Source organism: Rhinoderma darwinii, chromosome 5 (genome assembly GCF_050947455.1).
Source record: "Rhinoderma darwinii isolate aRhiDar2 chromosome 5, aRhiDar2.hap1, whole genome shotgun sequence".
Lineage (NCBI taxonomy): Eukaryota > Metazoa > Chordata > Amphibia > Anura > Rhinodermatidae > Rhinoderma > Rhinoderma darwinii.
Window position 1 is genome coordinate 3,754,236 of NC_134691.1, and position 13,382 is coordinate 3,767,617.

The 13,382-nt window shown below is 41.5% G+C and overlaps 1 protein-coding gene across 1 annotated transcript in view; it reads right to left on the reverse strand.

The window, feature by feature from the left end:
• ADGRB1 (adhesion G protein-coupled receptor B1) overlaps positions 1–13,382 on the reverse strand; it is a 615,330-nt gene that overhangs the window by 234,747 nt on the left and 367,201 nt on the right. Inside the window, exon 4 of the mRNA XM_075827930.1 lies at positions 7,472–7,579. Within this exon, the coding sequence (XP_075684045.1) occupies positions 7,472–7,579 (108 nt within the window). The remainder of the gene's footprint in view (positions 1–7,471; positions 7,580–13,382) is intronic.

Sequence of the window (13,382 nt, forward strand, 5' to 3'; positions counted from 1 at the left end):
TGTAGAGGTTGTGAAGCATCTCCTGCACTTCTGGTCTGTTCATTGTCTCTTTATATTTTATAGTTGACGTTTTGGACCATTTATAAGATGGGGGCAGGTTGAAGAGGCCGGTTTGATGTGGTTTTTGTGCAGATGGTTTGGTTGTGGATTTGATGTATAGAAGTAATTGGTTGTGATCTGACAGGTGCGTTTGTGGAGTGACTATGAGTGCGCCAATGTTTGCGGGGTCCATGTCCGTGATGGCATAGTCTACTACACTGCTGCCTACATGGGAGTTTAGTGTATACCTTCCTAAAGAGTCTCCCTTGGTGCGGCCATTCAGTATGTGGAGTCCTAAGCTTCGACATAGATTCAGTAGTTTTTTCCCGCTTTTGTTGACGGTGCTGTCATAGCTGTTTCTCTCTTTCTGTAGGGAGTTATGACAGTCGGCCTCTGCTCCAAAGATGAAGATATTTCCATCATTGGTCAGGTAGTCTTTATCTCTCCCCGTTCTTGCATTGAGGTCTCCGTAGATGAGAACGCTGCCCAGGGTCTGGAAATGGGCGGCTTCCCTTTGTATAATCTCAAAGCTGTCTGGGTTGGAGTACGGGGACTCTGGCGGTGCGATGTACGTTGCGCAGAGATACATGTCAGACTGAGAGGTGAGGATGGAGCTGCCTATTCTTATCCAGATGTGGCTGTCTCCTCGCTTCACGGCTTTGATCTGCTCATGGAGCTCCTCCTTGTACCAGACTAATATTCCTCCTGAACACCGACCCTGCTTGATGTGTTTATTTTTCAGGGCGGGGACAGAGATTTCCCTGTATCCAGTGGGCACCAGGGACTCATTCTCTGTCCTAGTCCATGTTTCCAGGAGGATTTGTATATCGATATTTTTCAGTCTTTGGATGAAGTCTGGATCGTTAATTTTGCATCCAAAGGCTGAGGCGTTGAGGCCTTGAATATTCCAGCTGCTGATTATAAAGGACGTCATTGTGTGTCCATATACCTTGTAATGAGCGGCGCTGTGTAGGACGGGCTGGAGATGTGACTGTTGGATGTGTTGTAGATGTTCTCGTGTTGTACAGTCACATTAGTTTTTTACATAGAGTGCTGAGCAGGGTCTTTAGCATCTCCATGTCTCTGCTCTGCGTGTCTCTGTGTGAGGCAGGGGGTTTCCTCCATGTCTCTGCTCTGCGTGTCTCTGTGTGAGGCAGGGTGTTTCCTCCATGTCTCTGCTCTGCGTGTCTCTGTGTGAGGCAGGGAGTTTCCTCCATGTCTCTGCTCTGCGTGTCTCTGTGTGAGGCAGGGGGTTTCCTCCATGTCTCTGCTCTGTGTGTCTCTGTGTGAGACAGGGGGTTTCCTCCATGTCTCTGCTCTGTGTGTCTCTGTGTGAGGCAGGGGGTTTCCTCCATGTCTCTGCTCTGCGTGTCTCTGTGTGAGGCAGGGGGTTTTCTCCATGGCTTTTGCCTCTGTTGGTCTGACCTTGGGTAAAGGGGTTTTTCTCCTGGGTGTAGTGAGGTGTGTGGAGTTTGAGGTCTTTTCATTGTTAGTGATGTCTCCATGTTTTGGCTTTGGCTGGTGTGGGGTCCAGGTCTGGGGGGTCTGTTCAGCACAATGTCTTTCAGTTCTTTGGCCAGAAGGCTGACCCCTCGTTTGTTGAGGTGTTTGTCATCATACAGGTGGTGCTGCTCTATGGAGGGGTGTTGTGCCAGGCTGATGTTTGACATTGATCTGATGTTCGCTGCCAGCTCTGTGTTGATGGCCTGGGTGATCTCGTTGGGTACATCTTTTCTTGGGAGCACAGATGATATAATTATTTTACTGTCAGGGAACTTTTGTTGTGCCGTCTTTGCTAGTTGGGTCAGTTGTTCTGCAATCTGCTGTTGCTGGTCTTGGAGGTTGTTTGTACCCGTGTGTATAATGAGATGGTTTGGATTGGTAAAATGTGGGTTATTGATGACTGATGTGACTTGTTGGATAGTTGCACAGTGAATTTTACTGACCCTTTTTCCTGGGAAGAGTCGCCGTGAATTAAGGTATTTGCCATTTGAGTCAATTATTAGGACAGTATCAGGACATTGTGACTTGCGGGTGGCTTGTCTGATGCTTGTGTCCTGGGTCCTGCTTGGTGGTGTTATGTGGTGCTGCTGTGGTTCTGTGCTGGAGGATTGGTTGGCGGTCGGCTTTGTACCCACTTTTATCGCTCTGTTTTCTCCTAGTTTGTTTTCATTAATTTCAGGAATATTTATTGGGTTTGGGTGATTTGATGTACTAGCGCCCTGGTCATTGGCAGTCCTTATGTCAGCGCTCTCCCTTGCTCCTAGACTTTGTGTTTGTGGTTTTAGATTTTCTATCTCTAATCTGAGCTTTGTATTTTCTTGTTGCAGCTCTCGGAGTGTACATTGTATTTCCTGCAGAGCTGATGCATGTTCACACTTCAGTTTGTTTATCTCTTTAATTACTTGGTCATTTGTGTTTTTGTCACCGAGATTTCTTTGAAGTTCTTCTTTGAATTGTACAAAGTCTCTTTCTAATTGAGATAAACAGTCTCTGAGGGTGTCGGGTGAGGGGTGTGGGACATTGGGACATGGGGCAGCGGGGGTGTCGCTGGAGATTGTCTCTGTATGTCCATCTCTGGTCTGGGTTGCTGGAGTTTGTTGTTCTTTGTAAGTTTGGGCCTGGTCTTTAATATGATGAAAGATTTCTTGGAATTCCTCTAGCTTGTCCTCATTGCCTTGTATGAGAACGTTGCCGTTATTGTATAGACTTATGGTAAGTGTAATACTCCCATCATTTCCTGGGTCTTTTATTCTGATCTGTCGGCCCTTATTGATGCCACACTTTGATATGTCCTTATAGTGCTGGCACAGGGCTGTGTGCCAGGCGGAGCGGTGCTCAGTGTAGAATAATACATTTGTTTTCCTCTTGACTTCTTCTTTAGAGGTAAAGTCAGCAAAAAGTGTCTCTGGATTGTGTCTGATTGTGGCATGTTTTACTGCTTTCCTCGCTTGAATGCTCCTCTGCTCTTCGGAGTATGTGATCTCCAAGGTGCCTGACCCCCTGTTGTCTGAATCTTCTATCCCAAACTCCGTCTTATGGACATTTACTTTATTCTGCATTTCTTGTTCTAAGTTGTGATTTTCCATTTTTAGATAAATCCTTATATCTATGGTGTTTTCTCTCTAGTAGGATTGTGTTGGTGTTGCAGGAAGTTCTTACCTTTTGGATGCTCAGTTCTCTGGACTCGGTCAGACTTGATGTTCTCTGCTGCAGTCTGTCCTCTAAGCAAAATTCTTGTTTTTTCTTTCAAATCTTTACATTTCTTATTTTTCATGAAGAACTTTTAGTCCTGCTTCCTCCTGTCTTCCATGGAGTCTGTATTATCCAGGTTATGCCTTACAGTTTGCTCATTACAAGGTATATATTGATGTAGACTCAGGAGCTCATGTTCAGTGCTGCTTACTCCTTGGGAACCTGGGCGGATATCTATCTATCATCTATCTATCTATCTATCTCATATCTATCTATCTATCTATCTATCTATCTATCTATCTATCTATCTATCTATCTATCTATCTATCTATCTATCTCATATCTATCTATCTATCTATCTATCTATCTATCTATCTATCTATCTATCTATCTATCTATCTATCTATCTATCTATCTATCTATCTATCTATCTATCTATCTATCTATCTCATATCTATCTATCTATCTCATATCTATCTATCTATCTCATATCTATCTATCTATCTATCTATCTATCTATCTATCTATCTATCTATCTATCTATCTATCTATCTATCTATCTATCTATCTATCTATCTCATATCTATCTATCTATCTATCTATCTATCTATCTATCTATCTATCTATCTATCTATCTATCTATCTATCTCATATCTATCTATCTCATATCTATCTATCTATCTATCTATCTATCTATCTATCTATCTATCTATCTATCTATCTATCTATCTATCTATCTATCTATCTATCTATCTATCTATCTATCTATCTATCTATCTATCTATCATATTTCCGGTAAAGTGTTGCAGATATTATTCACATCCCTTTAGATTTTCATTCCTACACATAAAATATGTTGTTGTTTTTCATATTACGGCTGCTCATTAATTCTGAGCCCATCTCTGTGGCCTTTTCATATTTGCCAAGTCGCACATCACATTGAGCCGCCGCTCTCCACCTAGTAACTCATCGTGAGTGTGAAGATGTCTTGGCGGTCAGTAAACTGCTAACGCTGCTGTTTTGGGGATGGTTTGAGGAGTAATTGTCTCCCGTTTCTAGTACACAGCTGTGCGCTCTACAGTGAAATATAGGACATGGTTAGGAGCCCACTGGGAAGGCAGATAAAGATTTCCTGCAAAGAGGCCAATCCGCAGGTGGCAGCCGCCTCTCCAACATATAGAAATAAACAGGAAAAGGCAGAATTTTTGGATCATATTATCCCCCCAGGTGCAATGCGGCAGCGCCCCCTGTGCTCCAGGTCACGCGACTGCAGGATCTTCTGCTTGGATACTGTATATAATGCCCAAATGAAATTAGCGGGTGCGATAAGATAATAGATTATGCGGCTCTGCAGCAGCTGTGGACTATCACACACCAGGACTGATGATGGATCCCCAGGACCGGAGCCTTCACTATGAAATACAGCACAGCATCATACAAAGTCCACATGTGGGAACATTCACAGGGGTTGCAGATTTGGGGGTGGGGTGGGGGGTGAGTAGTGAGGTGTAGAAATGCAAATCCCAAAAAATGTTGTATCCTTATCTCATCTGTCCAGCCAACAGTCCAAATTCTGTGCTCATTGTGTATATCTTTATAGGGATCGGTGCTCAATTTTTCTAAAACAGAGCTCCAATTCCCTGTTTAGACATATATTTACATGATAAATTTATATAGTCACCACTAGGGGGAGCTAACTGTTGCACTCAATAATAAATCCATCTTTAATTAGCTCCTAAGCTCCCCCTAGTGGATTCTGCAGGCAGCCAAGATTTTTATAATCAATCTATATGGCTGCACAAGGGATTTAGAGATGTAAAAATATATTTTACAATTATTCAGGACAGAATTGTAGAAATTAAATAATGTTAAAAAGTGAAAATTCTTTGATAGAAACCTTCTGTTTATGTATGTCCCATTCATTGCGACGGCTAGTGACCGTGTAGGATTGGTGAAATCTGTATTGGGTGAACCTCCCCCGTTCAAACTATTATAACATTGATAATTGTCCTGCCATAATTGTGTTTAGCCCCTATACCAGGTGGGAAATGGGGGGTGGGAGTTGGGCTTTACCTGTCTCCATTGTTGTAACAATTGGTCAAAGTGTGAGAGACCATAACAGAGCGGAGAAAAGATAATGGCCAGCAGAGCCCCCCCCCCCACCTCCATCCCCCCATGTGGCCATACACATCAGTTATAACAGCCAAGATTACTTCCTATGAGACAATGATAGAGCCAAAGCAGAAGGACCCACTGCCCCCTCCTCTCCTGCACGGCCACTTTTCGACTCCTGTACTAAGAAATAGCCAGAAACCTAAGTCATTTCTGTGGGTCAAACTTGTGTGGTTGGCGGTACTACATGAGCACTGTATGGCATCAATATTGGGTGGAACTATTATAACGGCACTATATAGCATATTGATATTGAAACTATGATATGAACATTAGATATCACTATATTATAGGTACTATATGTCGCTATTATATTTCTACTACTAGACACTCCCAAATTAATAGCACGTGGCACTATGATATTATCACTGTATGGCACATTTATATTGATACTATTATGTACATTAGGTGCCACTATACTATGAACACTATATGGCACTATTATATTTCCACTGTAAGACACTATGTTATTATCACCGTATGGCACATTTATATTGATACTATTATGTATATTAGGTGCCACTATATTATTAGCACTATATGGCACTATTATATTTCTCCTGTAAGACACTACTGCATTAGTAGTATGTAACACTACATTATTGTAAATGTTTGACATTATGATATTATCACTATATGGCACTATTATATTTCCACTGTAAGACACTATGTTATTATCACCGTATGCCACATTTATATTGATACTATTATATACATTAGGTGCCACTATATTATTAGCCCTATATTGCACTATTATATGTCCACTGTAAGACAGTATGATATTATCACTGTATGTCACATATATATTGATACTATTATATACATTAGGTGCCACTATATTATTAGCCCTATATTGCACTATTATATGTCCACTGTAAGACACTATGTTATTATCACTGTATGGCACATATATATTGATACTATTATATACATTAGGTGCCACTATATTATTAGCCCTATATTGCACTATTATATGTCCACTGTAAGACACTATGTTATTATCACTGTATGGCACATATATATTGATACTATTATGTATATTAGGTGCCACTATATTATTAGCACTATATTGCACTATTATATGTCCACTGTAAGACAGTATGATATTATCACTGTATGGCACATATATATTGATACTGTTATGGACATTCGGTGCCACAATATTATTGGCACTTTATTATTGGCACTATATGGCGTGATTATATTTCCACTGTAGGACAATACTGAAATGATATCATTTAGTACTATATTATTGGCAATGTTTAGTACTATCCTATTATCACTCATTGGCCCCTTTTTATTAGCACTGTATGGTACTTTGTATCAGTACGGTTTTATTTGTATTACTTCATTATCTTACTTTGTACTTTAGATGTCAAATGTTTCTCCAAAACATATTAATAAAAGTGTCTGGAGAATAAAACCATCGCTGGTCATGATCTGGCCTCGAGTTTCCTCTGAAGTTTAATACTTTATTACATTGGATCTATAATAAAATAACAAAGCAATTCTCTTCTGGAAATGAAAAGCTCCCAGCCTCATCTTACAGTGACTATTTCTAGATGTCTGAATCCTGAATTATTGAGTCTGTACTGTGCAGATCATTGTACATTATGAACATGTTCCCTAAATAGTACAATCTGGAGACGTAACATGGGCCACGGCTATAAATATTGCATGCGCTCAAATATTGGAGATTGGATTTGCAATGGTACAAAAAGACAAAAGAACTTAAAGGAACGCTCCAGTCAAGAATGAAAATTTGCCTACCGTGTAGAATCTGTATTTAGCCCTTATCGGCACAGCTTTGTGCCCCGTGTAGTCATGGTAACAGTATGGTTTCCACATTGTAGCAGTTCATGGTATATATCTCCATGACACATTTTTGCCCGAGCCAGCATATAGGTGTCAGACTCCACCCCCTTATATTATTTCCTACTCCCAACTTAGTCATGTGATAACTAAGCTCTATCCAGATTGGGTTGGATTTAGAAATTGGTGGCCAATTGGTGGTATATGGTGGCCAATGGAAGTCCGCCCTGCACAAGCTACACGACTGACTCACCTATTTGTGGTGCGGGATATCCAAACTGGTACTGTTCATCTGCATCATCCTTCTTCTTGTTGTCAATGGATCTCAGAGACTGGCTCCGGGAGTCGTATCGTCCATTGGCTGCAACACAAGACACAATAAGTATGAATCTCATGGTTATTAAGTTCTTTTTTAATGAAAAACCAAAAGCATTTTATATACACTATAGGGCCAAATGTATGTGCACCCCCTCCTAATTATTCAATTCAGGTGTTTCAGCCACACCCATTGCAAACAGGTGCATAAAATCCGGCACACAGCCATGTAATCTCCATAGTGAAACATTGCTAGTTGTATGGGTCGTACTAAAGAGCTCAGACACTTTACACGTGGCACTGTCATAGGATGTCACCTTTATCACAAGTCAATTCATGAGATTTCTGATCTGATAGATCTGCCCTGGTCACCTGTAAGTGCTATTATTATCTGTTATATTTGCCCCAGTGGCATGCAAGTTTTATTATTATCTCTGAGATCTGTCTGTCCTGGTCACCTGTAAATGCTATTCTTATCGGCTAGATCTGCTCAAGTCACCTGTAAGTGCTATTATTATCTGCTAGATCTGCCCCGGTCACCTGTAAGTGTTATTAGTATCAGCTAGATCTGCCCTTGTCTGCTAGATATGCCCTGTTAACCTGTAATTGTTATCATTATCTGCTAGATCTGCCCCGGTCACCTGTAAGTGTTATTATTATCTGCTAGATCTGCTCCGGTCACCTGTAAGTGCTATTATTATCTGATAGATCTGCTCCGGTCACCTGTAAGTGTTATTATTATCTGCTAAATCTGCCCTGGTCACCTGTAAGTGCTATTATTATCTGCTAGATCTGCCCTTGTCTGCTAGATCTGCCCTTGTCACCTGTAATTATTATCATTATCTGCCAGATCTGCCCCGGTCGCCTGTAAGTGTTGTTATAATTATCTGCTAGATTTGCCCCGGTCACCTGTAAGTTCCATTATTATCTGCTAGATCTTCTCCAGTCCCAGTGTTGTTATTATTATCTGCTAGATATGCCCCAGTCACCTTCAAGTGTTTGTATTATCTGCTAGATCTGCCCTGGTCACCTGTAAGTGCTATAATTATCTGCTAGAGCTGCCCCGGTCACCTGTAAGTTCCATTATTATCTGCTAGATCTGATTCAGTCACCTGTAAGTGTTATTATCTTCTAGATCTGGCCCGGTCACATGTAAGTGTTGTTATTATTATCTGATAGATCTGCCCTGGTCACCTGTAAGTGTTTCTATTATCTGCTAGATCTGCCTTGGTCACACATAAATGGCTGCACAGAGCCTGGACCACAACCCGATCCAAACCTTTTGGGATGAATTGGAACTCCGATTGTGAGCCAGATCATCTTAGCATCACAAATACTCTTTTGGATAAATGGGCACAAATTCCCACAGACACATGCTAAAACCTAGTGAAAAAGCCTTCCCTGGAGAGTAGAGGGTGTTATATTCACAATAGGGGCCCAACTCCATATTAAAACCCATGGTTATAGAATGGGATGTCCAACAAGCTCATATAGATGTGTTGTCCAGTGTCCACATACATTTGGCCATATAGTAAACAGTATATATCACGATTGTGGAAATAGGGCATTCATATATATATAGAAGTCTGGTTTTATCTATTTTGATCTCCATCCAGTTCCACCTAAAGTCAAACATTTTTGGCAGATCATCCCAGGAGATAAAATAAAAGTCTTTAGGGCAATGGTCCCTGGGAAAAAGTATTCAAAAAAATTATCCTGAAGAAGTAAGATAACTCTCTAGTGCCACCTATAGGTAGCTACCCTGTCAATTAACGTCCGATCCTTTATAGAGCCTTGAAACTTGGGTTGTGGGCCAAAGCAGAGGCACCCATCATCTTCATCTGTGATGAGAGGAGAAGTAATCATTTTGATTGACAGGGAGAAGGGGCTTCCAATAATCTAAAAATTTACAAAAAGTGAGCGAACTCCCAGCTAACATTTCCCTGCATCTTAATATTGAATTTTCTAAATGTTCTACTTATTATCAGCCATAGACCACATAACAGGTTATATTGACACTACATGGGGTGAGGATAGATCATTTCAGCAGCTGCCTCGTTCTTGCGGATGTTGGGTGGTGTAGGGCGATGACGCCGGTACGGGTCAGTAAAGTCTTCCGCATTGTACGTTGGAGACTCATTGAGGTGTTTCTTCGTCTTAAGCATTATGGTTTTTAGCAGTGACACAAAATCAATAAGTAAATACTGACTTCCTCCTCCACGGCCGGTGTGCCGCCGGTGAAATCAGAAGGTCTAAAGTGGCTTTATTATTGTAACATCGCAGATGCTGGAAATCAATTTGTTGCCGATGCTCTTTAAAACAAAGACTCTTCAATGCTCGGGGAAATGGTATTTCCTTGCAGCTAAATGAGAGGCTGAGAGATTGATTCAGAGGCGCGATAGTCTGCAGACTCAACATCAGAACCCGGAGCCATCAATTCCTGGTTGATATAAACCCATTATTCTCCTTTGCAACTTAAACAATAGGAAATACTTCATGGTTAAGAAGAGCGGATTATAAGCCCCAGGAAGCCATCCGTATATTATGTCTGAGCTGCTGGTATATATAGATCTATACCGGTGCGGCTGCGGTACTGCTGTGTGGGGAAAACCCATAATCAATTCTCTATACACAAATATATCACAAATAATCAGTTCCTTCCGGCTCTGCTCACGTACGGGTCGGAGGCTCCGTTAGATCCGGCAGTGTTTACTGGAGACATGCTGCGTGCTTGTGTCCGCTAAAATAACGACGGAACCCATTATGCCTCATGCACACGACCGGGTGCGCCGGCCGGTCCCGTCAGTGATCCGTGGAAAGATAGGACATGTCCTATCTTCCCACGGGTCGGAGAATCGGGTCAGTTTTCACGGTCCCGATTCACCCGCTAAAGTGAATGGGTCCGTTAAGATTATCGGGTGCCACTCGGATGTGACCCGAGTGGCACATCAGTCGTGTGCAACTGGCATTAAAATCCGCTGCCTCTGTTATTCCCCTGTTCTGCTCCTCCGACGGGGCAGAACAACGGAACTGCACAACCCAGGTGTGAACATAGCCGAAGTTGTATGTGGTCCTGGAAAAACTGGATGACAGTCGTTAAAGAGGGGCCGTCAGCTCGCCTGACCGTTAACGTATACGCCAGGAGAAGCTGCCAACGTTTATCCTAAATGTATACAGTCACGCATAACAGTGGCATCCGTCAGCATAGACTTTATTGGTATACATTAAACGGATATCATTATAGTCACCAGTAGCCTATTATGGCCTCCGCGGGTCATATACATCATGAAAGGCCATTGAAAATATGTTTTCTTGTGTATCCGCGGGATGGAAAAGCGCAACATACTACACTATTCTGTCCTTAAAAAAACAACGCTGTATACTGACGTACACCAGCACAACGGAGGTCAAAAGAACAGTCTATTTTTGGGTCTACGTCAGGCTGGCAGAACCCTATGGACGCATTTAGCGTGTCCGTCATAAGTTTTTCTGACGTACGCGCTAAAAAGACATAAAAAAAGTGATGTGAACAGGGCCTTAGCAAATACTTGCATTCCCCTTAAAATAACGATGCTGGAACATCTTTTCTTAGAACTTCATTTTGTGCGGTTCCTCTGTTATTCCTCCTGGAAGTATATGAATAAATTGATAGCTGGATATTACTATCCCCTTGTCAAAGCGAGATGTCCAGTAGGTTTCCTCTACCGTCTGATTACCCTCAACCTCAATGTTTCTCGCACGGAAGAGGGAGGAATAGTGACTTTTGTGAGAGATTTCTTGTTCATCTGCTGATACCCTGACTAGAAAGGGTCTTTTACATCGGCTGACACTCGGCCAGAGACATCATTGATCGGCGCTCGTTTGCTCCTGTCACTCGGTGCTATGGATGGGGATGAGCGCTCGTTACTCTCCCTGTTTGCACACCAAGATGCGTTGCCGACAACCAGAATATTTCACTTTTTTAAAACGATACGATCAGCAGATGATCGCTGATGATTGCTCGTTCATCTGCGGATCGTTCCCCTGTTCACACAGGACAATTATCGGCAACGAGCGCTATATGACCTAATGATCTGCCCGATAATCGCCCAGCGTAAAAGGGCCATAAGATGGACACAGCTATTCCATTAGGACGGTGACTTTGAAATTGCTCTATCGTTATTTAATGGCGTACAGTAGACGGTGCCGACCGACGGCATCAACAAGTCATAGAGGAAAAGCTGCGCTCTGATAATTGCTCATGAGAAAGCGAGAATTAGTGGCCCGGAGCGCTGGAGATTTCCTGATAACATTGGAAAATTCTACAAACAGCTTCAAGATATTGTACATAAAAATGGGTTTACCGTCCAGTGTCAAGTATAAGAGAAAGTGGTAATAATAATAATAATAATAATAACAACAACATATAATATTTATAATAATAATAATAATAACAACAACAAATAATATTTATAATAATAATAATAATAACAACAACAAATAATATTTATAATAATAATATAAAATAAACAAATAACAATGATGATAATAATAATAATAATAATAATAATAACATTAATAAAAAAATTAAACTTTAAAATAATAATAATAATAATAATAATAATAATAAAAAGCTATTGTTATTATTGATTTCAATGGGAAAAACGGCGCTCTGTTCCGACGGGGCATTTTTTATGTGGCCGTGTAAAAAACCGCCTGCAAAAAAGAGTGCATGTCACTTCTTGAGCCGTTTTTTGGAGCCGTTGTTCATTGACTCTATAGAAAAACAGCTCCAAAAACGGCCGTAAAAAACGCAGCGAAAAACGCGAGTGGCTTAAATAACTTCTGAAAATCAGGAGGTGTTTTCCCTTGAAAACAGCTCCGTATTTTCAGACGTTTTTTGCTGAGCGTGTGAACAGAGCCTTATATTGTCATTGATACAGGAATTAAGCACTTTTTAATCTTTATTTTCTACCATTTCTTTTATAGCCACATAAAACATTTTTCAATATTTTTTTTATATTTTCAGCAGATTAATTCATAAAATTCCTGAATAATCAACTTTTAGTGTGTAGACGTTTATCTGTGTCTAGCGCTCCTCGGAGTCTTTATCTGTCCGCCGCGATACGGTTTTAATGCCACCTTATCCGTACCCATCACCGCTGCTGTGGTATTTACATAAAGAGGTTTCCAACCGGTCTCATAATTCATAATATCTTTACTGAGGCAATGTGTCTGCTATCGCCAGCACAGTCCAACAGATGGTAGAATTCTTCTGGACTCTTATAAGGAAGATCTCATTTGGTTTGAAGCCTCGAGCAAGAAGGGAATAAAATTACAGCTAACACTAAATGTTCCATCTAAATAACACACTAAACATACATAGAGCCGTGCTTATTAGGAAAGTCTTCCGAAGAGTCCCAGGACCGGTTCCCCAAAGTTATTATGTTGTCTATGAAGGATAAGATGATGTTTTATTTGACTGTCTTCAAAGCCTTAACTCCATCTTATTGCATAGATAAAGGGGCTGCTAAGCAGAGAACATTTCTTCCTGATACTTCTGTAACGTCCGTGGTCGCTGACCACGAACTCCTTCCATCCAGTCGACGCCCTTCTCTCCAGAGATGTCTGCACATACGGCCGCCGTCCTGTTCCACAGTGACCACCAGGGTGCGCTCGCGAGCTCAGTTCAGACCTAAGAAGCCAAAGCGCACGCATGTGGGAGATTGAGCTGATTGCTCCCAGAGCACCCTGGGCTATAAGAAGGGCTGTGCCCCTCCCTGAAATGCCTGAGCGTTGCTTGTCGTATCCAAAGTTTGTCTATGCAAATGGTCTCCTAGTGTTTTCTAGTTCCCAGTGTTCCTGTATCC